The sequence below is a fragment of the Bison bison genome, unplaced genomic scaffold (assembly GCF_000754665.1).
Source record: "Bison bison bison isolate TAMUID 2011002044 unplaced genomic scaffold, Bison_UMD1.0 scf7180017864105, whole genome shotgun sequence".
Taxonomy (NCBI): Eukaryota; Metazoa; Chordata; class Mammalia; order Artiodactyla; family Bovidae; genus Bison; species Bison bison.
In genome coordinates, this window is record NW_011494677.1 from 298,368 (window position 1) to 324,118 (window position 25,751).

The window sequence follows — 25,751 nt, forward strand, 5'->3', positions numbered from 1 at the left end:
GGGTTCGCAGGCCGCTGGGCAGCGCGGCACGGGCCAGGCCCGTCCGGCCTGGACCCCGCGCCCACTTGGCGCGGGCAGCAGCAGCCACAGCAGAACGAAGGGTCCGAGCCCGGCAGGCCGCTGCAGGGGTCTGGCCATCCTACTCGCCTCCCACCTTCCCTCTGGACCCTCTCAGATGAGCAGCAGTCTCCGGACTGGAGTGCTGCCTTCGCCAGCCCCTGACTTTAAGGGGCAGAGCCTGGCAGCCCTTTCCACACACGCCCTGTAACCCCCCTTTCAACCCATCCCGTCCAGTCCCAGGAGATGGAGACATGTCCTCGGCCCTTCCCCGACGCCCCCCCCTCCCCCGCCCTCCCAGGGACCCACCTCATGAAACCAGTAACACCCAGAACGGGGTTAGACTGACAAGACACATCACCCACCCACTGACAGACGGTCAGCGTTAGGAAAACATGCACCATATTTCAGTATTTCACGTGGTTTTATTACAAAACAAGCAACAAAACAGTTTTAGAAAATTATTTTTGCTACATACCAATTAGGAGATCACATAAAATGAGAAGCTTAAGAGTTTCCATGCACTCAGCTCAGCCTGCAAGTCAGTGCATTTCAGCTGTAACAGACTGGTTCAAAACACAGGATCATAGCACACCTTCTGGAACAGCAGGTAAGGGGTCAAACAGTATGGTTTTTGGCCAAATATTCGCTTTATTCAAACTCTACCAGGCATGAGTGACTGTAATTCACTACTGCAGGCAATAACACAGAGAGAAAAAGGAAGTAAGGGAAAAGAAAGCGATGGCTGGTAGAAACTATTTCTGACATGTTGGAAGCTCATAAACAAAGCTAATTTGGGAAACTCAATTTCCAAAACGCTAGTTACTACCTCCTTATGTCTATCTGGTTATCAGTGAAAACATATCAAATCTCACAGTTCAGCTACTGAATCTGCCACTTATGTATTGGATCCTTTTAGTCCATACAGACCACAATTACATTGTGGGGGAGGGGAGGTAAGAAAAACCAAAACACTACCTTCTGCTTCAAGTGAACTACGAAGTTGGACTCTCTGGGAGCCCAGCATTCTATTCAGAAACCAATGTGTGCCTCTTCTGTTTTCACGACATCTTAGTAAGACTGTCATCTCACAGAATGCAAAAGGCCATTCTAAGTTCACCAGCCATCAGCTGACTCTGAGCTAGCAAATCCTTAACTTTCAAGAACCTGAAACTGTTAGACACAGTGGGTGAAGACCACATCTAAAATCTTATGAAAAACAGCAACTCAGAAAATGCTTTTATCCCATACACACACAAAAATGCAGTACCTTTTTTGGTTCCTTTTTTTAAAGAAACAAGACTTATTCCTGAGCCTTTATGCACTTAACTACTAACCGATCCTGCCCTGTTTTTCCCGTTTGGTTCCACTTTTCACATTTCAAACCAAACACTTTGGTCGTATATGCACCATCTTTGGCTCACACGTGTAGTGACGTTAAAAGGTATGATGTGAAATTAACCAGAGGCTAAGAAACAATGGACACAAAAGGAATTCTGAAATGAGATTTGGCAAGGAGCGTGCCTCTAGGCTTCACTGAAGATAATTATATTTATCTGGTATTGGAGCTACATTAACAACATTCTAACTTGGAATTCCCAAGTATCTGCCAACTAGAATCCTTGTTTTCCCTCTATCATGGTAATACAATCTGGATTTATAAGTATGTTTAATTTAATACATTCTCAAAACAGCTCTTACTAAGAAACAGATCAGCTTACTGTAACGGCCAATTAATTTAGCTGTAGTAATCTAGCAGAGAGCTTACTGAAAAGAGAGGAGGAAATCGGTAGATTTTCACATCTGACACATCAAGAGATGACATCTTTCCATGAGTCAGGGAATGTATAAGAGATCTCAAAAGTTCCTAATTTATTTTTATAGTTCCATATCTCTGTGCACTTTCTTTGACCTAGCCAAAGAATTTTCTTGTGGGAACTTTGAAGATGAAACCTGAGACAAAGAACTTGAAGAACTGGGAATGGCTTCTTGAAATCAGGTGACTTGAAATATGTTGTCACCTGATTACTCATAAATAAATAAGCCCCAAACAAGGGGTTTTTAAGACAAAAGTATACAAGAGGCTGCAGAATAAAGAGAAAGAGAGTGAAATTCAGGGTAGATTTCCTTTTTCAAACCAGGACGAGTGAGCCAAACAATTTAAGTGAAGCTTATCTCTAAAGTAGGTTCAGTCAAGAAAAGTTCACAACCTGACAAGGAAACTACCCTGCCTGAAAGAAACAGATTCCCCTCAAGCCACTAAGGATTTTCTGACTACATGTTTTTTGCTGCAGTTGCATGTGAACATCGAGGGGAAGGGACTGACTTAGGTAAAAATGCTTCTCTTAGTCTCCTGCTATACTTGTTAACTTTTAATTTAAAGACAAAAATTAACTGATCTAGCTGATACAAAGTTATAGACAGAAATGAGTCAAATTCCCTCCCTTTAGGGAACCCTGGTAGCAGTTCACCACATAAGCTGGACAGACAGATTCCTCCAGGAACCTGGAAATAGCATCTCTTGACAAATGGAAGAAGGTACATCCTAAAATACAGGATGGGAAATACAATCTATGCTCTTCTACCTGGGAAATCTCTAGCCAGCAATGCAGAGCCTCTAAATCAATGTTTCTATGCACAGTTTCTACTTTTGTTAAAAATATAAATATCTCTCAAGGCTATCTTTGTTATCTCCTCAGTGTTAAGCACACAGAACCTCATCAGATGATGAGGTGTCATCATGCAAGTACAGACACAAGGCATCATCCAAAAGGCGACACAAAGAACAGAAAGAAATCTAATCTGCCAGGTATACATGTACAGCACTGAAAACTAGACTAGTATCAGCCCATGAAAGAAGAGTTGAGAGGCCAGGACCCGAGATAATCTGTCTTTGCTAAAAGAGACTTTTTCCTCTGTAGGGAAAACATGAATCAAAGCATTTTAGCTGGGTGAACTAAATTCCGTCTCTTCCTGGCATCTGCTTTACAGCAACTCTCAAACTCTAAGATAGAGATCTGATGGATCACACAAGTGAATTACCATACACTCATCAACCATCCACGCATTTCAGTTAACACCATGTCAAGGGCAATATCTGTTTTGTTCTCAACACTGAACACTGATAAGCCCATCCTAAGGGTCTGACACAGAAATGGGGCGGGCAGGTCTGTCTCTCATGGCGACAGTATTCGGGGTCAAAGAACATCTCAAAGAGAAAAGAGTAATTCTCAAAATTGGCTGATGCACTAGGGTTGAATTATTCCCCCATATCTTCAAAAGGCCCCTATTTCTTCCCTTATGGCAGTCCCCTGGAGTGGGGGAATCTCCCTGGTTGACATTTGGGGCCTCCCACAAGCCCCCAGATTTTAAGACCGTCCCTTAGAAAGTATCCTGACCAAGCTGGAGCCTGGGTCCCCCACCCCCCTAACCACCACCACCCCCTCTACCCTTTCAGTTGGGTTAGTTACCACTCTCCCACTTCACAGTCAAACTTCCGCCAATGTATAAGAACAAGATAAGACCAGATGACTGGCCTCAAGGTTCTGTGCCTGGCCTGAAAACAAAGGGAAGAAGCTAAGACAAAGACAAGGAACTAAAAATTGGTTAGGAATGAAACTGGACTTCCAACCTCCTCTCACCAGGTGGACTGTGGAAGAGTCGAGCAAGAGGCACACTGAGCAAGCCTAGAGGTCTAACCTAGTGACCTTCCTAAATGAAAAACACTGCATTCATTTTCTTTAAAAAGTCAGCTGGATTCCCACTCCACAGGGATGCAAGTGCCAGGAAGGTCTCAGATTGTCCTGCATCAGATGGAGACACTGAGTCACGGCCCCTTAACTGAGCCCACCCCCTCCCTGCCAGGCACCGCGCCTCATCACACATCAGAGGTCCGTATATTTTCATCATCGAGGTTGAACACAAATGGCTTCTCCTTGGGGTGCTGGGGTTCCGATCGGTGTCTTATCCGGGAGCTGGGCAGCACCGCAGACGTACTGCTCTCCCCAAGTCGAGGCGTGAACAAAGAGTCCTCAGCAGTCTCTTCGGTGGGAAGCAGCTTTTCCCCGGCCTGGGGGACGGGTGTCCAGGGCTGCCAGGAGGAGGCCAGGGAGGGGGCTTTGCAGAGGGTCTTTCTCTCCTCCCCAGGCGCCCGCCCTCTGCACAAGATAGAGTTGGGCCCCCCTGAGAGGCTGGAGCTTCCGGGGCGGGTCAAAGAAATGGACCGAGAAAAGGACATCTCCTGTGGAAAATAAAAGAGGGAGGGGGAAAAAAAGAAAAGTAAAAGGTTTCCTGACAATATTCATCCCAAAGGCCCAGGAAGAGGCCCTCCGCCCAGGATCACCTCCTCACAGGCCCAGAGATACATGTCCACAGAGATCAACTATGTCCAGCGGCAGCATTCACTCCGCAGGTGTCAAGGACTGCCTGGCAGGGAGATGTGTAGGACACATCAGAAGCCCTGGTTCTCTATCCAACTCTATCTCACCTCCTCCAACGACTGAACAGAAATAAAAATTTGTACCCAGATCAGTGGAAAGAGAAAAACAAACAAGACAGCTTGGAGCTTCTGCTGCATCTGGGCTCCGGGCTGCTTGCCTACATCACCAGAACCCGCCCACTCGGGACAACTCATCGCAAGGCTGACAGTGACTGTGAGCAGGAAGGAAGTGACTTACCCTGGGGTGGCACTTGAGGGCCTGGACAGCTGCCCCGATCTCCTTAATCCAGCTGTGCATGTCTTCCGGACTGTCCGCCTGCAAAACACCCAAGGCACTTACAGAGCCACGAACGCACTGTGACTTCAGCTTTCACGTCTGTAACTCAATTCAAAGTTCAGAAAACCACACCATTGGAACGGGAGGGGATCTCAGAGATCATCCAAGTGGCTTTCAGACCTCTGAGGATATTTGTTTTCCCCCAGCAAAGTTGTCTCTGTCACCTTATCAATAAAGTGGACAGTGGTCGTGAGAGAGGGAGAGCTTAGAGGTGAAGTCCCTCACCCCCTGTTGAACAAGATCGGCCTGGCCCTACCTCCTGTTTTACAGAAAAGTCAAATAAGGTTCAGAAAACCAGAGCCCAGAGTTTAGGGCTGGTTTTGATTCCACTCCCCAGATACCCAAAGCAGTCATCTTTCTGTTTTACTATAGCTATCCGAATAAATAATCCCACTTCCAGCTCCAGTCCCACTGAAACCAAATCCTCTGCAAAATCTCCCAGAGAGGCAGCTTCTCTAGGAACAGGGCCTCTCTCAAAATACAAAGGATCTGGGTCTGTCCTGAGTCCCACCTAGGCCTCCACAGTTGCTAGACTTGCAGCACTTGGCTCACCAATGCGTACCGCACTGCTGAGCCCTTGGAAAGTTCTTGCCCTGGGAATCCCCTGGTGGTCCAGTGGTTAGGACTCCGTACTTCCACTGCTGAGGGTGAGGGTTCAATCCCTGGTTGGGGAATTGAGATCCTGCAAAATGCTCAGTGTAGCCCAAAGACTCTCCCAGAGAAATACAGAGCAACGCCAGAAGGGGGCAGCAGCGGCTCTGTGAAGAAAGGAGAATCCACAGCAGGTTGGAGCCCCAGGAATTCTGAGTGCCTTCCAGCGTTACCAGGTCGGGCTCAAGTGATCCTGGCAAACGTTTACTGAGGCCTTACCCAGTGTGGCACGTGGCATCAGGTATCGGGCACAGGGTTGGGACCAAGACTGAAGGCCTGACATCCAGAAACTCACATTTGTTCCCCTCTCTTTGTCTCCCTGCTCTTTCCTCGGGTAGAGTCACCCCAAATTACCAGCATGCACTTGCGTGCCTGGGCACACGTGAGTGCAATCACAGGCTGGCCCTGCAAAAGTTTCCACATACACCCCTCATTCTCCCCACCCCTAAAATGTTTCTTTCTCTTTGCATTACACACCAAGGTAATACACAACTGATTTTTTTAAAACCCTCAAACTTGTCCGCCTACCCCTTCCTGTCACGCCAAACCAACCCTCCCTGGTTAGATGTGTGCAGGACACTTACAAGGGGAGCAGTTTCACACCCCAGCGCGCTGGGCCAAAGAGAGGCAGCAAGGGCGCCCCAGTGGAAGGACGTTCTCACGCAAATCTACCTGCTCCCTCTTTCCCTGGGACTTTTCCCAGTTACTGGACAACCAGAAAAAGAAACCCATCCTGAGTCCAAAAAGAGAACCAGGACACAGTCTCCAAGATTCTTCCAGAAGGCATTTTATGTACAGCAGGGCTAGCTGACTTGTTCCACAAGTAGAACTACTAGGAAAAATTAGATGAACTCATTGAGCCAAAGCAGTTTGAAAGTGCCTGATACACAGAAAGGGCTTCATATTAGTTATCACTGTTGTTATTATTATTATATGAGGGACTCAAATGAAGCCTTAAATTCCAATATTATAAATATATTTCGTGGCTTTCTCCCCTACAACTTTTTTTTTCATTTTCTTCATATTCAAACTGCATATAATTCTAAAGGGATCAAACTGTTGGGATCAAATAAGATAACACACTTTTTCTTAATATACTTATTTATCAACTCCATACAATGGTTTACAGATGGGAAGCTGACCAGGTCTTCACTGCCTACCTGTTTTCTGTGGTATTCTTTTCAGCCTTCCTAAGGATTTCTATACATATTTCTATATGTCTTGAAGTCTCTCTCAGATTCCTTGGGTTGTTTGAAAAGATATTGATCATTATTTCTATTATAAATAATGTTATTCATAAATGCTCCTCTCTATGTCTATAGTTTGTTTGGACATTTAAAGTAAAATTGTCTTATATTTCAACTTGCCTTTGAGATATTGCTTTTCTCTGGATAAACATTATTCTAGTGCTTAAAATATTTTTCAAATAGAAAGGCAGATATTGATCCCACCTGAGAAGAAATAGAATATTATGTTATTGAGCTCACAGTTAAAATCTCTATTAGTAGTTTTAAGAACTGGACTCCACGGGCGACAGAAATTCAGTGAAACCTCCAAAACTGTATGTGAAGATTACAGTATATGCGTATAATCTATATTTTATGAAAAGCCTGTGCTTAGCTTTCATCAGAAACTCAAAAATATCTTAAAACCACATCACAAAGGCAGTTTCATGAACCAGAGGTAAAAACCAGAGCTGAAATCCACCCACCCCATGGTGAATTACTGAGACTGAAAAAAAAGGCTGAAAACTCAGTAGAACAGGAAGGGAAGTGCCAAGCTTATACCTTCATCTCTTACCGGTCTGCTTAAGTGTGTGCTACACTTCTGGTGCTTGGTTCAAAAGAAAAAGTAGGGTTTCTGTCCTTGAGGGCAGTTTTTGAGGCGAGAGGAACAAAGGGTATTAAATGAATCACTGCAGACTGTGGTTTTTATTGCAGTCTGATGAGCTTTGATTGAGGATCTGCTATCAGCATCACAACAGATGCAATGGTTTTAAGCACTGAATTCTAACAGGTCATCAATAAAAGGCTTCTAGAACCTCCTTTGGTGGGCCAGTGGTTTCCACTGCAGGGGGCACAGGTTCAATCCCCTGCTCAGGGACCTAAGATCCTCATGCCACAGTCAAAAATAAAAAATAAGAGACTTCCAATATATATTACTGGTTACTTCTGTTGCAACTGCCCAGAATTTTTAGGCAGCCCCTTCTTAATTCTATTCCCAACCTCTGCAGCCCTCCTTTCCAACAACTAATAACCCCTACCCTCTCTCCAGGAGCAAATCCCACCTTCAGATACAGCCCTGCCACGTATGATCCATTCAAAGGGCAAAACTGGCCACAGTCATCTGAAAGAGAGATTAAAATATCCCCTTTTTCCAAATACATGTCTCTGCGGGGCCAGATTTTCTTCATACTCTTCCATCAAAACAACATATGGCCACAGACTGAATGCAGAAGCAGATCTGAGAACCCTGCTGTCTTCCAATAAGCCAGCCATTAAAGAGATTTGCAAAAATACAAAAAAAAAAAAAAAAAAAGATGCTACTCCTGTTGCTTCTCTGTTTTAGAAACAGAGTTATTTTTCATGAAATGTTACTTGTGATAACACAAATGAGTTTACGGTGGTTGTCTTTAAATGAATAAATACATATTCTTAAAGAGTTTTAATCTCTACTCTTCTCCAACTTTCTGAGTCTGCTGCTATACCCAGATTTGCCCAGTCCCTTATTTATTTATTCAGGGCCATGTGAGGGTTCTTTTACCCTAGAAATGTGACAGCAGATGGAAAAGGAGGACAGAAGTCATGATAAGGTTCTGGTTAATGTGCAGACACTCTTGCCAACGATGCAGTGTCTTCTAAACACTTTTTGGTTGAGTTCATGTTTCCCAAGCACTATCTCCACCCAAAGCTCTGTCCTAGACTCTCATCTGGCATCATCGTTCACCTGGCATATGTTTACTTAGCACCACCACCATGTCAGGCACCATCCATCTGGGGCTGTCCTAACAGGTCACCTTGGACATCTTGCAGGAACCACAACCACCTGAGCAAGCTTCCCTTTGCCCTCGACAGCCCCTCCTTCCGTGTGTCCGTCCTCCGCAGTGACGGCTGCCATCAGTCGCCCTGAGGCTCCAGCCTCAGGGTCTTCACCTCCCGTCTCTCCCTTCATCCCACATCCAATCAACTTTAAAGTCCTGGAAAGGACTCTTCAAATTTTTCCACTCTTCTTCACCCATCCGATATCAGGCTTCCTTATCCCGCACTGAAACCATGACAATAGCCTCCCAACTGCTCTGCTGGCTCCTGTCTCACCCTTTTCTTATCTGTCTCCTACACTGCCAAGCCACTATACCACACCAACCAGGACATTCATTGCCAGGGTCCAGGGTCCTGTTGAAGTGGCCAGGATCAAGGACTATCATCTCCCCTTTACAGATGAGGAAAACAAGGCTCTGAAACTTACGCCATTGTGCAAATGGGATTTTTAAGAGGCAGATCTGACTGGGTCACTGCCCCAGCTTAACCTCCAAGGGCCTAACCTCCAGGATAAAATACAGCTTTTTAACAAGGACCCTCTATATCAGCTTTCCAGCACCTGAGCCTCTTTCACCTCTAGGCTTTTTTTTTTCATATGCTGCTTGCTGTTCCCTCTCCCTGGGCCAATACTTTGGCCACCTGATGCGAACAGCCAACTCATTAGAAAAGACTCTGATGCTGGGAAAGACTGAGGGCAGGAGGAGAAGGGGACGACAGAGGATGAGATGATTAGATACCTTCACCGACTCAATGGACATGGAACTCGAGCAGACTCCAGGAGACAGTGGAGGACAGGGAAGCCTGGCATGCTGCAGTCCATGGGGTCACGGAGAGTCAGACACGACAGCAACTGAACAACCCTCTGGGCCACTTTTCCTCCATCTTCCTTCAGGAACTTCCCTTAATTCCCTGAGACTAGGGGAGGTACCCTTCTTAGGAGTTCCCATAGCAACCACTACTTACTCTAAAGGCAGCCCTTCTCACACTTTCTTCCCACCCCCACTGCCCACCCCCCGCCACCACCTCCATGAGTGAGGTTGCTTAATTAACACACATAGGTTCTTTGGTCATATTCTGCATGCCATACTGGGATCACCCAACCGTCTAAATTATGTTTTTAATTTGCATATATTAAAAGTTAATACTCTGCTGTAAAATTCGATTTCACACATCTGCCACTACAGTATCACACAGAACTATTGCCTGCATGCTAAGTCGCTTCAGTCACAGCCAGCTCTTTGCGACCCCTGTGGACTGTAGCCTGCCAAGCTCCTCTGTCCATGGGGATTCTCCAGGCAAGAATACTGGAGTGGGTTTCCATGCCTTCCTCCAGGGATCTTCCTGACCCAGGGATCGAACCCCTGTCTCTCATGTCTCTTTCATTGGCAGATGGGTGTTCTTTACCACTAGCACCACCCGGGAATAGTTACACTGCCCTAAGAGGTCACCTGTGTTCACCTCCCCAGCACGCCGACCCCCACCTCATCACACTGTTCTAATTGCTGGTTTTCTTGACTGTCTCCCTCTCTGGTTCAGGATCTGCTCTGTTGAATGTTGGGTCCCCAGGTCGAGGCAACGCTCTGCACTCTGAGAAGAATCTACAGATATCTGTCAAATCCAGGAACTGGAAGTTCTTGTTGTACCTACAGCTCAGACTTTGGCCCCGAACAGCATGGAGGCTGCTCGAAGGCCCCAGCACTTTCCAGGGCTCTTCCCAGGTGTTCATCTGAATGAATGGAACCCACAGATGCCTCCGGCTGTCAGCAGGTCTGCTGGGCTCAGCCAGGGGGGCCCGTTCGGAGGGCACAGCTGCTCACGAAATGGCTGAGAGGCGACCTTGTGAAAGGGAGGGCATTTAGTGCGGAGCATGCAGGAAGCCCTAAGAAACGTTGTGTGGGGAGGCCCCAAATTTCAACCAACACACCCCACAGCAGCCTTGGCACTAGAAAGGCAGCATCATCACAAGGCGGGGGAGTCAGGGGACATGCCGTCTGTGGACTGACCGTTAGGCGGGCCGGGGTGGGGACTAGGGCTTGAAAGTCTAGGCCGTGCTAGAGGCTGGAAATCTGCCTTTCCAGCTCCCATGATCTGAGGAGGAGCTGGGAGAACTCCAAAGCCGTGGGTGGAGGGGAGACGCTTCTGAGAGCTGAACGGCGGCGCCCACACAGTGGCTTTCTCTGTGCAGCTGGCTATGCACCTGGTCCCCGCACAGGGCCCTCTGTGCTTTGGTCCTTCCGCACGCAGCGCCGTCCACACAGACGGGGCTTATAAATACCCTCCAAGGGAGAAGTGAAACCACTGACCAGTTCTCCTTTTCTCTGCTTAGCTGGCGCCTGGGAGCCGAGAGCAGCTGGTACAAGCTCACAGTCCCCAGAGAGATGGCTCGGGCCACTCTTATTATTTTATGGTTGGGAAGCTTGGGGCAAACATCCTGTTTAGAATGAAATGGGACCCGGACCGACTGACTACCAGGGGCCTAAATTTACCGCCGAGAAACTTCGAACAAAATAAAAGAGAAAGCAAAGGGAGAGGTAGGCCTGCAAGTACACGCTCCACAGAGAAGGAAAGTCCCCGACTTCTCGGGATGGGGGAGGAGCTTTTTACCTGCACGTAGAAGGTCCTGGAGCTGGTTATTATTTCAAACAGGTTGTCCCTCATCAGCAGATCGCTAGACAGAGAGAGGGAAAGACGTTATCAGGTATGCTGGTCACCCACCAGGGACCTGATTCAAGCTAAGACGGGTACCTGTGCCGCCTACCGTAAAAAGGGGGTTCACAGGCCCTTCCTCCTGCAGCCCCTGCCTCAGAAAGCATTGCCCTGTTTCCTTCAGCTTCACTCCCTGGAGGATCTCCAGTGGTTTAACCATCCCCATGGACACCCCCTCCCCAATACACACCACCATCAGTTCGCACAAGACACAGCTCCTTTGCTTCTAAGACCTCCTGCTTCATATGCACCACACCCCGACACGGCCTACAGTTGTGTTTCTTTAGTGGCCAAGATGTATCAAGTGTTTTGTGAGAGGTACCGTTTTGAGAGGTTTTATTTTAGGGTCAAGTAATGAAAGTCTTACTAGATATAAACACACCCATGTAAATACACAAGCTGTTAATATCCATTATATCTACATTAAATATATATATTATATACATATGTTTATTTGTATGTATTATAGAGAGATAACAGACATACAACAGTATATTCATAAAAAAAAAACAGTAAATTTGTTTCCGGTGTACAACATGATTCAATATTTGGATATAATGCAAATGATCACGGAGAAGGCAATGGCACCCCACTCCAGTACTCTTGCCTGGAAAATCCCATGGACGGAGGGGCCTGGTGGGCTGCCGTCTTTGGGGTCGCACAGAGTCGGATGCGACTGAAGCAACTTAGCAGCAGCAGCAAATGATCACTGTCTAGGCAACACTCACCACGCTACATAGTTACAATTTGTTTTCTTGTGATAAGATGATAACTTTTAAGATCAACTCTTTTAGCAACTTCCAAATACAGTGCCCTTAACCACAGTCACCATGCTATACACTCCATCCCCAGGACTTATTTATTTTATAACTGGAGGTTTGTACCACTCAACTCCCTCCACCCATTTTGGTTACCCCCAACCATCCACCTCTGTTAACCCCCAATCTGTTATTTGTGCTTTTTAAAAAACCTTTTGACCGAGCCATATGGCATGTGGGACCTTAGTTCCCCAACCAGGATCAAACTCATGCCCCCTGCATTGGTGGTGCAGAGTCTTAACCACTGAACCACATGGAAATCCCTGTCTTTGTGTTTTGAGATGCGCTATTTCATCCAATCTTCACCACCATTCAATGAGGCAGTAAGACTTTCCCCACTGGGGAAACCCGGGCTCAAAGAGGTTCTGTGACTGGTCCACGGCACCGAAGTAAGTAAACGGTAGAGTCAGGATATGAATCTGGGTCTGATTCCAGAGTCTACACTCTTAATTACTCCACCACCAGGCCTCTCCTAAGGGACCCAAATCTCTCATTTCCAAAGCCTTTCTCCATCCGCACAGCAACCATATTCACGTCACCAAATCCCTGCTCTCAGAAGGGGGCTAGATGAGAAAGAGGAGAAAGGGAAGGAGAGTGTGGACCATTTAAAGATGCTTCAAACTGGGGGTGAGGTTTGTAAGAGGGCTCTGACTTCTGCAAGGAAGAAGGCTAGAAGTAGTTGATGCTTAGCCACAAGCCTCCAAATGGCCGAAATGATTTCCAGGGTGAAACGCCTGCCTGGTGTGTCCAGTCTCTGGGGGAACATACAGGAGCAGGAGATCTACCTCCTTCCCTATAAAAGAACATTAAAAAGCAAAACTATAGAGTCAAACACTGAAGTGTGTGTTACATGCCAAGAGTTAGAATGATTCCAAGAAAGGACTAACTGCAGGTGGACATCCCTGGGGGTCCAGCGGTTAAGACTGCACTTCCTGTACAGGGAATATGGATTCCATCCCTGGTCCGGGAGCTAAGATCCCACATGCCGAGCGGCACGGCCAAAATTTTTTTTTTAACGTAAGAAAGAAAAGACAGGACTGATCACAGACAGGGCTGGCTTTAGGAATCAGGGCCTCGAAGGAAATGGCAGATGTGTGGCCAGTGACAGGGGCATGTGGGCAAAAGAGAAGCATGAGATTAAAGACCCCAGGAGAGGGGACAGCTATGGGGTGGGGGTGGGGGGGTCAGATAGACTTAGGGCCTGATCCTGACTCCACTGGGAAATGGTATTTCAGGCATATGTCTAAAACTTTGTGAGCCTTTGCACTCCAGCTGTACAATGGAAATCAGAAGCCCGTCTCTAGCAAGCTTATCACCACAAAGATCAGTTGTAAGTTATACGCGGCATCTGGTGCAACGAGAAAGTCACACGGTGCTCATCTGAAATGCATGTCATTAACTATTGTAGTCCCTTTCTGAGTATCTGAGAGGAGATGGCACTTCCTTCTGGCTAAAGTGGTTTAACCTTTCAAACTATTCATGCACGTACATACAGTCATGTAATCAACTGCTGGGGAGGAAAAAGCAAAACTGGGAGGAAATCCCCACCCTTTTTGCATCCATTTCTCATTTCTCAGGCTGTATGAAGCCTTTTGTGCTCTGTTGCTTCAGTCGTGTCCGACTCTTTGCAACCCCATGGACTGTAGCCCACCAGGCTCCTCTGTCCATGGGATTCTCCAGGCAAGGATACTGGAGTGGGTTGCCATTTCCTTCTCCTATGAAGCCTTTTAATTCAATTCAATTCAACAAACATTAACTGACTATCCAGGTGCCCAGAAGCCCCTTGACTGGGCTGGGGAGAAGCCTAGTCTCACAGGCCTGGAACCTGCAGAGTCTGGGAGCTTCCTTCCCCGGGGATCTGCCTGTCTCTCAGTTCTCTTTCCCACAGTTCAGTCTGACTCTGCCGGTCAGCGTCTCAGGTGAAGTGTGAAGCGCTCTCAGGACCCAACATTATCTGGGTTCTCTAAGCCACCCGAGCCCACCTGTTGACCTGCATAGGCCTCCAGGGTCAGGAACAAGTCCCATCTATCCTCCACCCACGGTCAGCTCCGGAGCCACACTTCTGGAACTTCCATCTGTAGCTGCTCTCACAAATGATAATCTGTCGGTGGGAACTTTCCTTATCTTCTAAACTCTGCAACTGCTGTTTGCAAGGCTCACGACAGTCCCCACTTCCGTGGGCCACAGCTCACCTCGCTTTCATGCAAGACCCTCCCACGCCTTCATGTGAGAACAGTCAGCCTGCCGTCAACAGCTCCCCTGGTGACACTGGCTCTGCACGCACAGTCCGTGGGAGGGAGATACAGCGAACTGCCCCTGCAGACTGCTGACGGAGGGCCGAGCGAGGACCGCCAGGAGCCCAGATGCCCCTGGGTCTCTAAAGCTTGGCTCCAAGGGCACCGGTATGGGTGCCGGATATGGGAGAGCCATTGAATGGGCCCCAGGTCCGAAATTCGTCCTGCCCTCCGTGGCCCTGGAAAGGTAACCATTTCCTGGAGGAAAGAGGAACAGCTTAAAAAATACTTCTTCTTCCTGCCCGACAGCATTGCCGTGAATCAGCCCTATGTTACGAAGACAACAGGGGACCTCCCTGATGGCTCCGTGGTAAAGAATCCACCTGCCAATGTAGGAGACAACCCCTGATCTGGAAAGATCCCACATGCCATGGAGCAACTAAGCCGTAACGATTGAGCCTGTGCTCTGGAGCCCAGGAACCAGAACTACTGAGCCCACGAGCCTAATTACTGAAGCCTGCATGTGCTACAGCCTGTGCGCCACAACAACAGAAGCCACCAGAATGAAAAGCCTGTGTGTGCACCACAACTACAGAGTAGCCCGTGCTGGCCATGACTAGACAAAAGCCCACACAGCAATAAAGACCCAGCACGGCCAAAAATAAATACATTTTTTTTTTTAAAGAAGGTATCAAGGATTTTGTCAAAAGGAAGAGAAGAGAAAAGGCATAACAATTCAGGTCAGAGGCACTGGTACAAACAGGGCTCTGAGCAAATGTGCTAAAAAGTGAGTTACTAAGGGTACAGTGCCCCCCTCCCCCCGAGGGTCAGTCCTCCTGGGCAATGAGCATCCGATGCCTGAGAAGGACCTCTCTCTCCTCTGTTCCATATTCTTTCTTTTCCTCCATAAGAACAGTGTTACATAGGCTCATCTGAGCAGTGAGAGTAAAGGGCTGGGAAGTGGGCAGGTTGGCCCAGTGCACCATCTTGCAGCTGTGACCACTTGGATGGAGACAGGCAGCCACAGATGTCAGGGAGACAAAGTCCTCCTGCTCTTAAAGGAAGGCTCTGGAACAGAGCCTCAGACAGGGAGTAACGGGAGAGCTAAGATGGCATATGGGGTTCTGACCAGAGAAGAAGAAGCAGAGACAATTACCCAGACTTGACCAGACACTCGTGGGTCTTGAGAACATCCTTAAGGAATATGGTACGAAGTGGTTCTCGGTCCTGGGGGAGGAAACGGGGAGACAGAGTGAATGAGGCTGTCTGCCCAAGGCCACGCTGGGACCAGCCGGCCATTATCATCAGACATGACTGGCTGAAACCAGGCTGCAAACAAGACAAGGTCCCGAAACAATCAAAAGAGGAGGAAAAAAAAAAAATCTAAGATGCTCTGCGGGTCTCAGCACACACAGGGAGGGAGTTCATTAAGGCCACTTTAATTTCATGGCAAAGCTGCCCACACCAGGTGGACGGAGCTAAGATGCCGCACACTCCCAGCACACAGATGAGTCTGTGTGCCCACATCTCTGTTCACACACATGCGCGCGTACACACACACACACACACACACACACCTGTGTGTGAGCCCCCTCGGTCTCCTGAGGGCCCCAGAGCCACGACAAACCTGCTCACACTTGAAGTAGCAGATGGTAAAGTCATCCAGCGCAAAGAAGCGCCGCTTCCAGCTCTTGCGCTGCAATAGAGGGTAGAGAGCAGAATGTTAGAAGAGGTCCCGGGGGGTGCATTCTGGTCCTAAGCTCCTGGGAACCGCAAAGGCCAGGCTCCCAGCTTGGGGGACCGGGGTGAGGAGCCAAGGATTTCTTCCTCTGCGGAAACGCCTGGGAGCACCTCGGACAGCAGGGCGCTCATTTCCTTTGAGCCCCTCCAGGAATCGGCCGGTGTGGGCGTGGCCGGCTCCACCCTCCTCCCAGCAATCTGCCCTCCCCTAGGGCTCGCCCACACCCACTGGCTCCGGGGATCCCCAGAACCCCCTTCAGTTCCCCTCGCAGACACTCACCACGTTCCCTTGCTTCACACAGTAGCCGCTTTTGATGAGGGGCGGCCCGGTGGGACCTCGGCAGCCGGTCGTGGGGATGTAACTCTGAGACCTCCGAAGGATGGCGTGGGAGCCGGGCTCACCCACTTCCTGCCCATCCCCGCCGTTCTACATGGAAACGGGGACGGCAGAGTTAGCGCCTCCCTGCTCTTGACACGGCCCCACCTGCCTTCCCCAGCAGCCCTGGCCAGTCACCTCTTCCTCTTGGCCCACGAGGGCAGTCAAATAAGAAATAAACCAGAAAGTAAACTTTTGCCTTGGGCAGGCACTGTACAGGGTGCTTTCACAGAGCAAGGCTGGGGAGGGCAGGCAGACCCAGGAGAAAGGGAAGGGCTGCCAAAGCAAACCAGACGAGGCAGAGGCACAGTGAGCTTGTTGCCAGCCACCCTCGGCCCCGCTTCCCACGGGCTTCACAGGTGCCAGTCCTCGTGGGTGATGCAGAGCCATCCTGGCCACAGAGCTTCAGATGCAGCGGCCTCGTCTCTGCACTGTCTGTATTCTCCATCACCCCACATACACGGGCTCCCCCCCCCCTGCCCTCTCCTTGGTCCTGCCCTCCTGTCATGTCACTGACACACCATGGACACCCCCGGACCCCCCGTGCCCCAGCCTGGCAGCCCCAGGCCCCAGCACCTGGTTGATGGGCGTGTGTACCACCACCCCTCCGATGATCTCTGTCTTGTAGGCCACCTGTGGCTTCTTCTCTAAGGCCAGAGGAGTTGCTAAGCTCTTGAGAACTTCGGTCGTCAGGGGCAGGTTCCCAGCTTTGGGTACCTGGGAAGAACGACAGTGTGGTTAACTGGGGAGGAAAGCCCAGAGAAAGCAGGGAGGTGACCAAGGAGGCGGGGAGGAAGAAGAAAGTTAATGTGCCAAGTTATAGTAAGATACCCCTTCCCCCCATGTCCTTCCATCCATCCAAACCTGGATATGAGGAATTCAGCAAACCACTCCCACCACACACACACACACAGCCACACACTTACTCAACAAATGCGCTGAGCACCTACTCTGAGTGAGTCAGCCCCTGCCTGGCTAGAGACCAAAGATAAACCAGCAAACACAGACACACTCCATGTCCATGCTGATCAGGGAGACTGATCGCAAACATACAGCAAGACTAACAGTCAGAATAATTACAAATTGTGGTGAGTGCCTTGAAGACAATAAACAGGAGCTGAGACTGACAGCAGGGCAACTACTGGAGGGGACTGGTTGGCATTGTGGGCACGGTTGGTGTAAGTCTCCAGGGGAAAGAGATGCTCAAACAGTGCCCTGGAGGATGAAAAGGAGCCAGGAACATAAAGACGGGAGAAAGGATGCTTGGCAGTAGGTGAGACGCCTGTGGCATCTGGTACAGGACTTGGGGAGCATGTCCCAGGGCTTGGGGTGTAACCTCTGACCTGTCACTAAATGAGTGACACAGTCATAGAGTTATCATGGTCATCAAACGATGAGAGGATATAAATTCAAACACTTAAAATATGAATAAAAATACAAAAGTTTTTAATTAAGATATTCTAAGTAAACTTTTTTAAAATTAATTTATATTTTTTCGGCCGTTCTGAGTCTTCACTGTTGCATAGGCTTTCTCTAGTTGCAGTGAGCCAGGCCTATGCTTCCTTATGGTGCTTGGGCTTCTAATTGTGGTGGCTTCTCATGTTGCAAAGCTTGGGATCTAGGTGTGTGGGCTTCAGTATTTGCAACATGCGGGTTCAAAAGCTACAGCGCTTGGGCTCAGTAATTGTGACGCACTGGCTTAGCTGTCCTGTGGCACGTGGGATCTTCCAGGACCAGGGATCAAACCTGTATCTCCTGCATTGGCAGGTGGACTCTTAACCACTGGACACAGGGGTTTAATAACTTTTTATTAACGGTACTAGCACTTACAAATATCACCCTCCTGCAAAATGATTTATCTTTGATCCTCTCCAGCTGATCAGAGAGTCACAGAATTTTTAGGGCACGTTTGAGACCACAGGTTGCTGGTGGTCCAAAGGCAGGCTTGCCCCGACCGTGTCTCGTCTGTCCTATCCAGTATGTTTTTCAACCTGCAATTAAAATCTGAAATATTTCATACAAAACAATCTTGTTTTCCAGCAAAGCAGCAGTTCAATCTTTGGATGGGGAACAGATTCCTCAGTTCGTCCCAGTCCTGACCATCTTCCCAACCCGAGGTCACTTATCCTCATTCATGTTGCCACTTTTCTTCCTCTTTGTCCATTTCTCATTTATAGGAAAATCTTTCATCACCAGAGAGGCCCAGAGCAGTCCAATCATTTGCCCAAAGCCATGATGAATATTAACATCTAAGCAGAGACCAAGTCCCTGAACTCCGCTGGTTCAGTCCCCACCACACCACAAAGCCTGTCCTTCACAAGGCCCCAAGACCCCATGTGAATCTGCCAGGAAAGTAACTGCAGACCCCAAAAGAAAACCTAACATCCTGTTTCACTTCTTCTACAGCCTTGGAAGCTAGAAAGACCTAAGAATCCAGATCTTTCAAGAGCTCACAGCTCAAGGATATATTATACAACATGGGAAATATAGCCAATACTTTGTAATCATTTAAATGGAAAGTAACCTTTAAACACTGTAAAAAAAAAAAAAAAAAGTTTAAAAAAGAAAAACAAAAACACTATTGCAAGACTTCCCTGGTGCTCCAGTGACTAAGATTCCACACTCCCAATACAGGGGGCCTGGATTCGATTCCTAGTCAGGAAACTAGATCCCACATGCTGCAACTAAGATCCCAGTCAGTTCAGTCGCTCAGTCACGTCCAACTCTTTGCGATCCCATGGACTGAAGCATGTCAGGCCTCCCTGTCTATCACCAACTCCCAGAGTTTACTAAAATTCATGTCCATTGAGTCGGTGATGCCATCCAACCATCTCATCCTGTCGTCCCCTTCTCCTCCTGCCTTCAATCTTTCCCAGCACCAGAGTCTTTTCCAATGAGTCAGTTCTTCGCATCAGGTGGCCAAAGTATTGGAGTTTCAGCTTCATCATCAGTCCTTCCAGTGAATACTCAGGACTGATCTCCTTTAGGATGGACTGGTTGGATCTCCTTGCAGTCCAAGGGACTCTCAAGCATCCTCTCCAACACCATAGTTCAAAAGCATCAATTTTTCAGCGCTCAGCTTTCTTTATAGTCCAACTCTCACATCAATACATGACCTGGAGCAGCCTAATTAATTTTCAAAAACTACTGTAAGCCAGGAAGTGGGGTGGGGGGAGTTCACGGCTCAGGGCCATAGGAGAACTAACTCTGCCTGCTAAGGATGGGAATGAAGGACCACACCCCTATGTATCTAATTCAAAGGAGTAAGACCATCGTGATCAAAACTGGGGCCCCAGAAAGAGGACAGGAAGAAGGGTGACCTCTGCCCACCACCTCTCCAGATGAGGCCAGAAACACCCCCTCTCTTTTCCTTCTGAGACAACAGTTGCTTTGGGCCTCTACTCAGTGCCAGGCGGAGGAAGTACTCCTCTCTTTCTGCATTACTACTCATCTCAGGCCACTTTACCAGCCAGGCATCTGTTTCTCTATTTCACATATGAGGTAAACAAAAGCTCGTTAAAAGTCATCGCCACTGCTAAAAACCACTACCAATGAATTCCTGAAACCCAGCTAAGGAGGAGGGGAGTAGCCTTTCAGAGTTCACGACGGCCGGGAAAGGACCCCTGGCAGCTTGGTTGTCGTGTTGCCTCTCGACCCGTCAGCCCACCCAGAGAACTGCTGGTTATCACTGCTCACACCCCTGCATCATCGGCTCCCTCTGACCAATTGCCTGGCTCTCCAAAACAGCTTACACTTCCTGACAGTGAATCAGCCTGCAGAGAACAAACTCACCAGTAACCATGTACCAGGTCTTGAAAACAAGGACATCCTCTTGGCTTGTCTGTCTCCCAAGATCCCAGTGAAACAGGCCCCTCTTCCACCATCCCGTCCCCTCTCTGGTGAAGGGTGCCCTGATGGAGGAGATCCACAGGGTTCCATTTGCAACAGGAAATGAAATTTGCAAGGACTCTCTTCCCACAGGCAGGGCAAGACTATGAGGAATAGTCTAACTGTGATAGGGGAAAGTATGCTATAATTTCACTGTCCAGTTTTTAACCCTTTCGAAAAAATGTAGTGAGTTGAATAATGTCTCCCTATGAGCTGACTCATTTGAAAAGCCCCTGATGCTGGGAAAGATTGAGAGTGGGAGGAGAAGGGGACAACAGAGGATGAGATGGTTGGATGGCATCACCACCTCAATGGACGTGAGTTTGAGTGAACTCTGGGAGTTGGTGATGGACAGGGAGGCCTGGCGTGCTGCAGTCCATGGGGTCGCAGAGGCGGACACGACTGAGCAACTGAACTGAACTGATGCTGGCTTAGGGTGGGTCCTAAGTACAAAAGGTCGGGAAGATCCCCTGGAGAAGGAAATGGCAACCCACTCCAGTACTCTTGCCTAGAAAATTCCATGGGTGGAGGAGCCTGGTGGGCTACAGTCCATGGGGTCACAAAGAGTCGGACACGACTGAGCGACTTCACTTCACTTCACTTAAGTGCAATGACTCACGTCTTCCTAAGAGGAGGGGCCATACAGACACGCAGGCCCCACAGTGACAGAGGCAGAAGTGGAGGGATGCAGGACAAACCAGGGAAGCCTCTGAGGGCTAGAAAGGGCAGGGAAGTATTCTCCCCTTGAGCCTTCAACGGGTACATGGAGGGCCTTGCCGACACCCTGATGTCAGACTTCTCAGGACTGTGGGAGAATACATTTCTGTTACTCTAAGCAATCCACCTTTTGCAACAGCCCTTAGGAAACTAATACAGGAATACTACTACTCTGAGCAAACCCAATTCTTTATTTTTTAAAAAATGTTTATTGGAGTATATGGTTGCTTTACAATGTTGTGTTAGTTTCTGCTGTACGGCAAAGTGAGTCAGCTATCTGTACACAGATATCTCCTCTTTATTGCATTTCCTCCCTATTTAGGTCACCGCAGGGCACTGAATAGAGCCCCCTGTGCTACACAGTAGGTTCTCATTAGTTATCTGTTTTATACATGGACGTGTACACGTCAATCCCAGTCTCCCAATTCACTCCACCCCTTTCCCCCTTGCCGTCTGCACTTTTGGCTGAATACCATATGCTGACCGTTATCTTCAATCATAAGGACTCAGTGACCTAGCACTCAATGACCAGTGATCTGGTTACTGGCTCCTAAACCTGGGCGGGTCACTCTAATCTCCAGACATTTCCACTGCCTCGTTTATAAACCAGATGATCACTCCTGCCCTCCCTACTTGAGGTTTTCATGAGGCTAACAAGAAGCCATGAATGTGAAAGTGGTATGTCATCTAACTTCTTTTACATCTGCTGCTTGTTTTTCATATTTTTATAAACCCTTCCAGGTCTCAGAAGTCAGAAGGTCCTAGGCTTGAATCTCAGCTCTGTCATTTAGCAAACTCCAGACTTAGGGCAATGGCAACCCACTCCAGAATTCTTGCCTGGAAAATCCCATGGATGGAGGAGCCTGGTAGGCTGCAGTCCATGGGGTCGTGAAGAGTAGGACACGACTGAACGACTTCACTTTCACTTTTCACTTTCATGCATTGGAGAAGAAAATGGAAACCCACTCCAGTGTTCTTGCCTGGAGAATCCCAGGGACGGGGGAGCCTGGTGGGCTGCCTACCGTCTATGGGGTTGCACAGAGTTGGACACTACTGAAGAGACTTAGCAGACTTAGGGCAAGACTCTGATTTCCGTTTTCCTCATCATAAAAATGGCAGTGAAAGCAGCCGCCTCACAGGAGTGATGTGAAGGGTGAACAGTGTGGCCGGTGAGAAAGCCCCGCTGGACACAGGGTCTGTGTCTTTCATCTCTGCATCCCCTGTCCCCAAGATGCTTCACTTTGCACACGAGGTGCACTAAGAGAAATTTGCCCGGAATGAGGAAGTCAGGTACCCCTCCTCTTCCTTCTGTTCCACAGGATCTTTGGCAGGAGGAGTGAAGAGAGGTATAAATAGAGCAGAGGCAAGTCAGGGGGACCCTAGAGGTTATGGAGCCCCTGCAGAGGCTGGGCCATCCCAGCAGGCAGAAAGAGGGCGTGGAACTAGCCGCTTGGAGCAACTCCACGCTCAAGGCACAAAAGCAGGAAAAAGAGGCCCCCCGCTGCCTCCCAGTCTGTGTAGTCCAGTTCAGCAGGCAGGTCCAAGAGAGGACACCCTGGGGTCTTCCCTGGTGGTTCAGTGCTTAAGACCTCACCTTCCAATGCAGGGGGTACGACTGGATCTTAGCTTCCCAAGCTAAGATCCCACATGCCTTGCAGCCAAAGAACCAAAACATAAAACAGGAGCAATACTATAACAAATTCAATAAAGACTTTTAAAAATCATCCACATCAAAAAAAAACACACAAAAAAACTTAAAAAAAAAAAAAGAGAGAGAGAACACTGAATGAGAAGAAAATATTAGATACTGAAAGAAACTCCCCACAGTGTGGAATACCCAGAAGGGTGAAGACTTGAACATGAACAAAGAAAACCTTTAATAAAGTCAGCATTCTGCAGACACACACAGCGTGTGGGTAGCAGACGTGCCTGAGTTAGCAGTTACCCCCCTTCACAGACCCCCACCATTCCCCTCTCTTTTCACTGCCTTACCAAGGTTTATCAGAAAAACAAGCCAACAAGCAAAACCACATCGATGACTGAGTTGTACTCTGCTCAGAGGCAGCATCACAAGTGCTGGATAAGTGTACAGGTTTCTTCTATGAAATTATTCACGGGAACCCTGAGGTACTGGGGAGAATAATCTTCCCCAGCACATACTGATTTTTACTGGAAGTCACTAGAATGCTAGCACTTCTGAAGATATCAGAAAATCAAGCTTTTCAGCAAAGTGTGGCTTACATGCCAGAAGTTGGCCTATATTATTGGTTAAAGGTCTAGTTTTTTTCCCTGAAACAGTTTTCCCTTCTCCTTATTCCTACCCACCTCCCTTTCTTTTTCTGTATTTCTAAGGAAGAAGAAAGGAGTTCTTCGTTAGCCAAGTCAAGGAAAACAAGAGTCCTCATAGAACAGCCAGCAAGCTGGTGCTTATAAATGTTAGGATTTCCCAGGACAGGTCAGTGGACGGCCTGGACTGGTCCCCAGGTGGCCTCTTAAAGTCAGAAGAGTCTCCCCCAAGCCAGGAAAAAGTTCCGACTTCCCCCCTCATGTGAGTTTCCTCTAATCTGTTTCTCAGAGTCAGCACTCCATTTTCCAATCCCACCACATTCTGAATCAGCATCCCAGAATGACCCAAACCACGACCGCCTGGGAGCCCTCCCAGGAAGCACAGCGGGGACACCCCCATAAACTTCCCCTCAAACCTGATTCAGACTCAGGCTCTCAGCTCAACTTGTGGCTAGTTGGCCAAGGTGTATGAAGAAGTAGGGGAACCGGTCTGGAACGGGTCCTGAGAAAGTCCCCGTCGCCATCCGGGCCACTCCCCACCCGAAACGTGCCAACTGCAGAAAGACTCTCACCGGAAAGGAGAAGGATCATACGTACGGTGATTTTGCTGGCTTGGTTCAAGGCTTCCACCCAGTCCTTCAGATCTTTCTGGTCGTTGGCTTGAAGAAAATACCTCTGCGAGAGGGCGTTGATGACTGCAAAAGGTATGGGACAAAGAGAGAAGAATCCAGGTCAGAACACACACACCAGAACTAAGATGTTTGGTGTAGCAGGGCAGAGGATTCCCGCCAAAGAGACCAAGATGTTCCGCATGGTGCAAAGTCACCTGGGAGTATCTGGGAAGCAGAGCACTCTCAATCTCAAAAAAAAATGTGGATTATTACTCCATTGGCCACAAGACAACACTAATGGCCTTGGTGTGCTGCTGTGCAGAAAGGCGGCTCATTCACCATCCACCAGACACACGCCTGGACAGCTTTTGCAAGGTGGTGAACGCTGGACAGTCATGATAATACACATGCAAGCTTGGCCCCCATGCTCCTGGTTTCCACTAGCTGAACTGACCCGGGTTAGGGGTCTTGTCTGTGGTTGAGACATGGAACTAAGGTTGCCTGGGTTCAAGTCTGTGACTTTGAGACCCCATTTTCAACCTGGTCCTTCCTCAGCACTCTATGAGGTCAACAATTTACTTCTGGGTTCTTCTTCTTCTTCTTTTTTTTTTTCTTTTCAGATCTGCTGACCACAAAATCTGAGAGTCCGATTTTTGAGCTTGGCAATGATAGTTGAAGGAAGTGGGAGAAAGTGTGCAAAGAAGTTTGAACCAACCTGAGTGGGAAAAGAGGACAGCTTAAATGACCATGTTACTCTCCTGGCAAAAATAAGCTAGAACTGGAGGAGGTGAGCATCGGGTGAGTTCATCCCCTCATTCCTTCAGAGAATATTTACTGAGCAACCGCTTTGTGCCAGGAAGCACACGCTAAGTGCTGGGGATATACCAGTGACAAAGCCGGGGAGCATCCCTGCCTTCGTGGCGCTTACACCCCAGACATAAAACAGAAGCTATTTGTTAGCTTCTGCTCATAGCACTTAGTACAGCACCGACAAGGCAGTAGAAGCCAGTTAAATACTGATGCTTCAGTGACCTGCATCCACTGAGCGGCTCTGCTTCCTGGGGCACCCCCAGCCATCATTCATTAGCAGTAAGACTTTCAGTAGAACATTCCCTAGTTCCCTCAAGTCTCTGTACCATTCCTCTGCTCTGAGTTAAAGGTTCCTTAAGACTTCCGGTAGATACCTGGCACCCTGCCCTGCAGAGAGCCAGGAGAACTGAGACATCATGGGCGCCTGTGCCTCCATTTTATGTTATTAACAATCTTCGCAGGGAGACCAGGGAAAGGAAGATCATGTGACACCCAGGGATATGGCTGGGACAGCGGTCCCTCACACACACACGGTACAAGTCACATGTGATCGATCACAGGACCGTCTCCACGCAAAAGAGGAAGCTGCTGGAGGAGTGTTCAGAAAACCCATCCTCTGCTCAGGACTTACCGAAGCAAAACGGAGTTTTGGGTTTCTGCTTTGGGGTGGCTATGCTCACCTAAATCAGATGAAAAAAGAAAAGAAACGTGAGTGTGTTTCCAACAGTGTTGTAAAGCTGTGTTGTTTTTTCCTTCAAAACTTTATACATTAGGGGACTCGATACAAAAAGAAGAGTATACAAAAACATATGAGAGCATTTTAAAAACTAATGGCTGAGTGGAAACCTTGCACTCATCATCCAGATTAAGAAATCACCCACTATCGATCCTATTTCTTAGAAGCCCTCTGTGCCCCTCTCTGGTAGATAGAATCCCAGCCCCACCCCTCAGAGATAACCGCTATCTTGATGTCTGTGTTGAATCTTCAAAAATGCTCACAAGCCACTAAGTGCTGAGAAAATTCTCTTTGGACCACAAATATAT

General features: G+C 48.3%; 1 protein-coding gene across 1 annotated transcript in view; it reads right to left on the reverse strand.

Annotated features, from left to right (window-relative positions):
- Positions 1-462: 462 nt before the first annotated feature.
- PLEKHA2 (pleckstrin homology domain containing, family A (phosphoinositide binding specific) member 2) overlaps positions 463-25,751 on the reverse strand; it is an 82,221-nt gene continuing 56,932 nt past the window's right edge. Inside the window, exons 6-14 of the mRNA XM_010838758.1 lie at positions 25,339-25,387; positions 23,884-23,981; positions 16,972-17,112; positions 16,300-16,446; positions 15,907-15,975; positions 15,436-15,506; positions 11,126-11,189; positions 4,734-4,811; positions 463-4,297 (exon numbers count right to left, since the gene is read on the reverse strand). Of these exons, the coding sequence (XP_010837060.1) occupies positions 3,935-4,297; positions 4,734-4,811; positions 11,126-11,189; positions 15,436-15,506; positions 15,907-15,975; positions 16,300-16,446; positions 16,972-17,112; positions 23,884-23,981; positions 25,339-25,387 (1,080 nt within the window). The 3' untranslated portion in view covers positions 463-3,934. The remainder of the gene's footprint in view (positions 4,298-4,733; positions 4,812-11,125; positions 11,190-15,435; positions 15,507-15,906; positions 15,976-16,299; positions 16,447-16,971; positions 17,113-23,883; positions 23,982-25,338; positions 25,388-25,751) is intronic.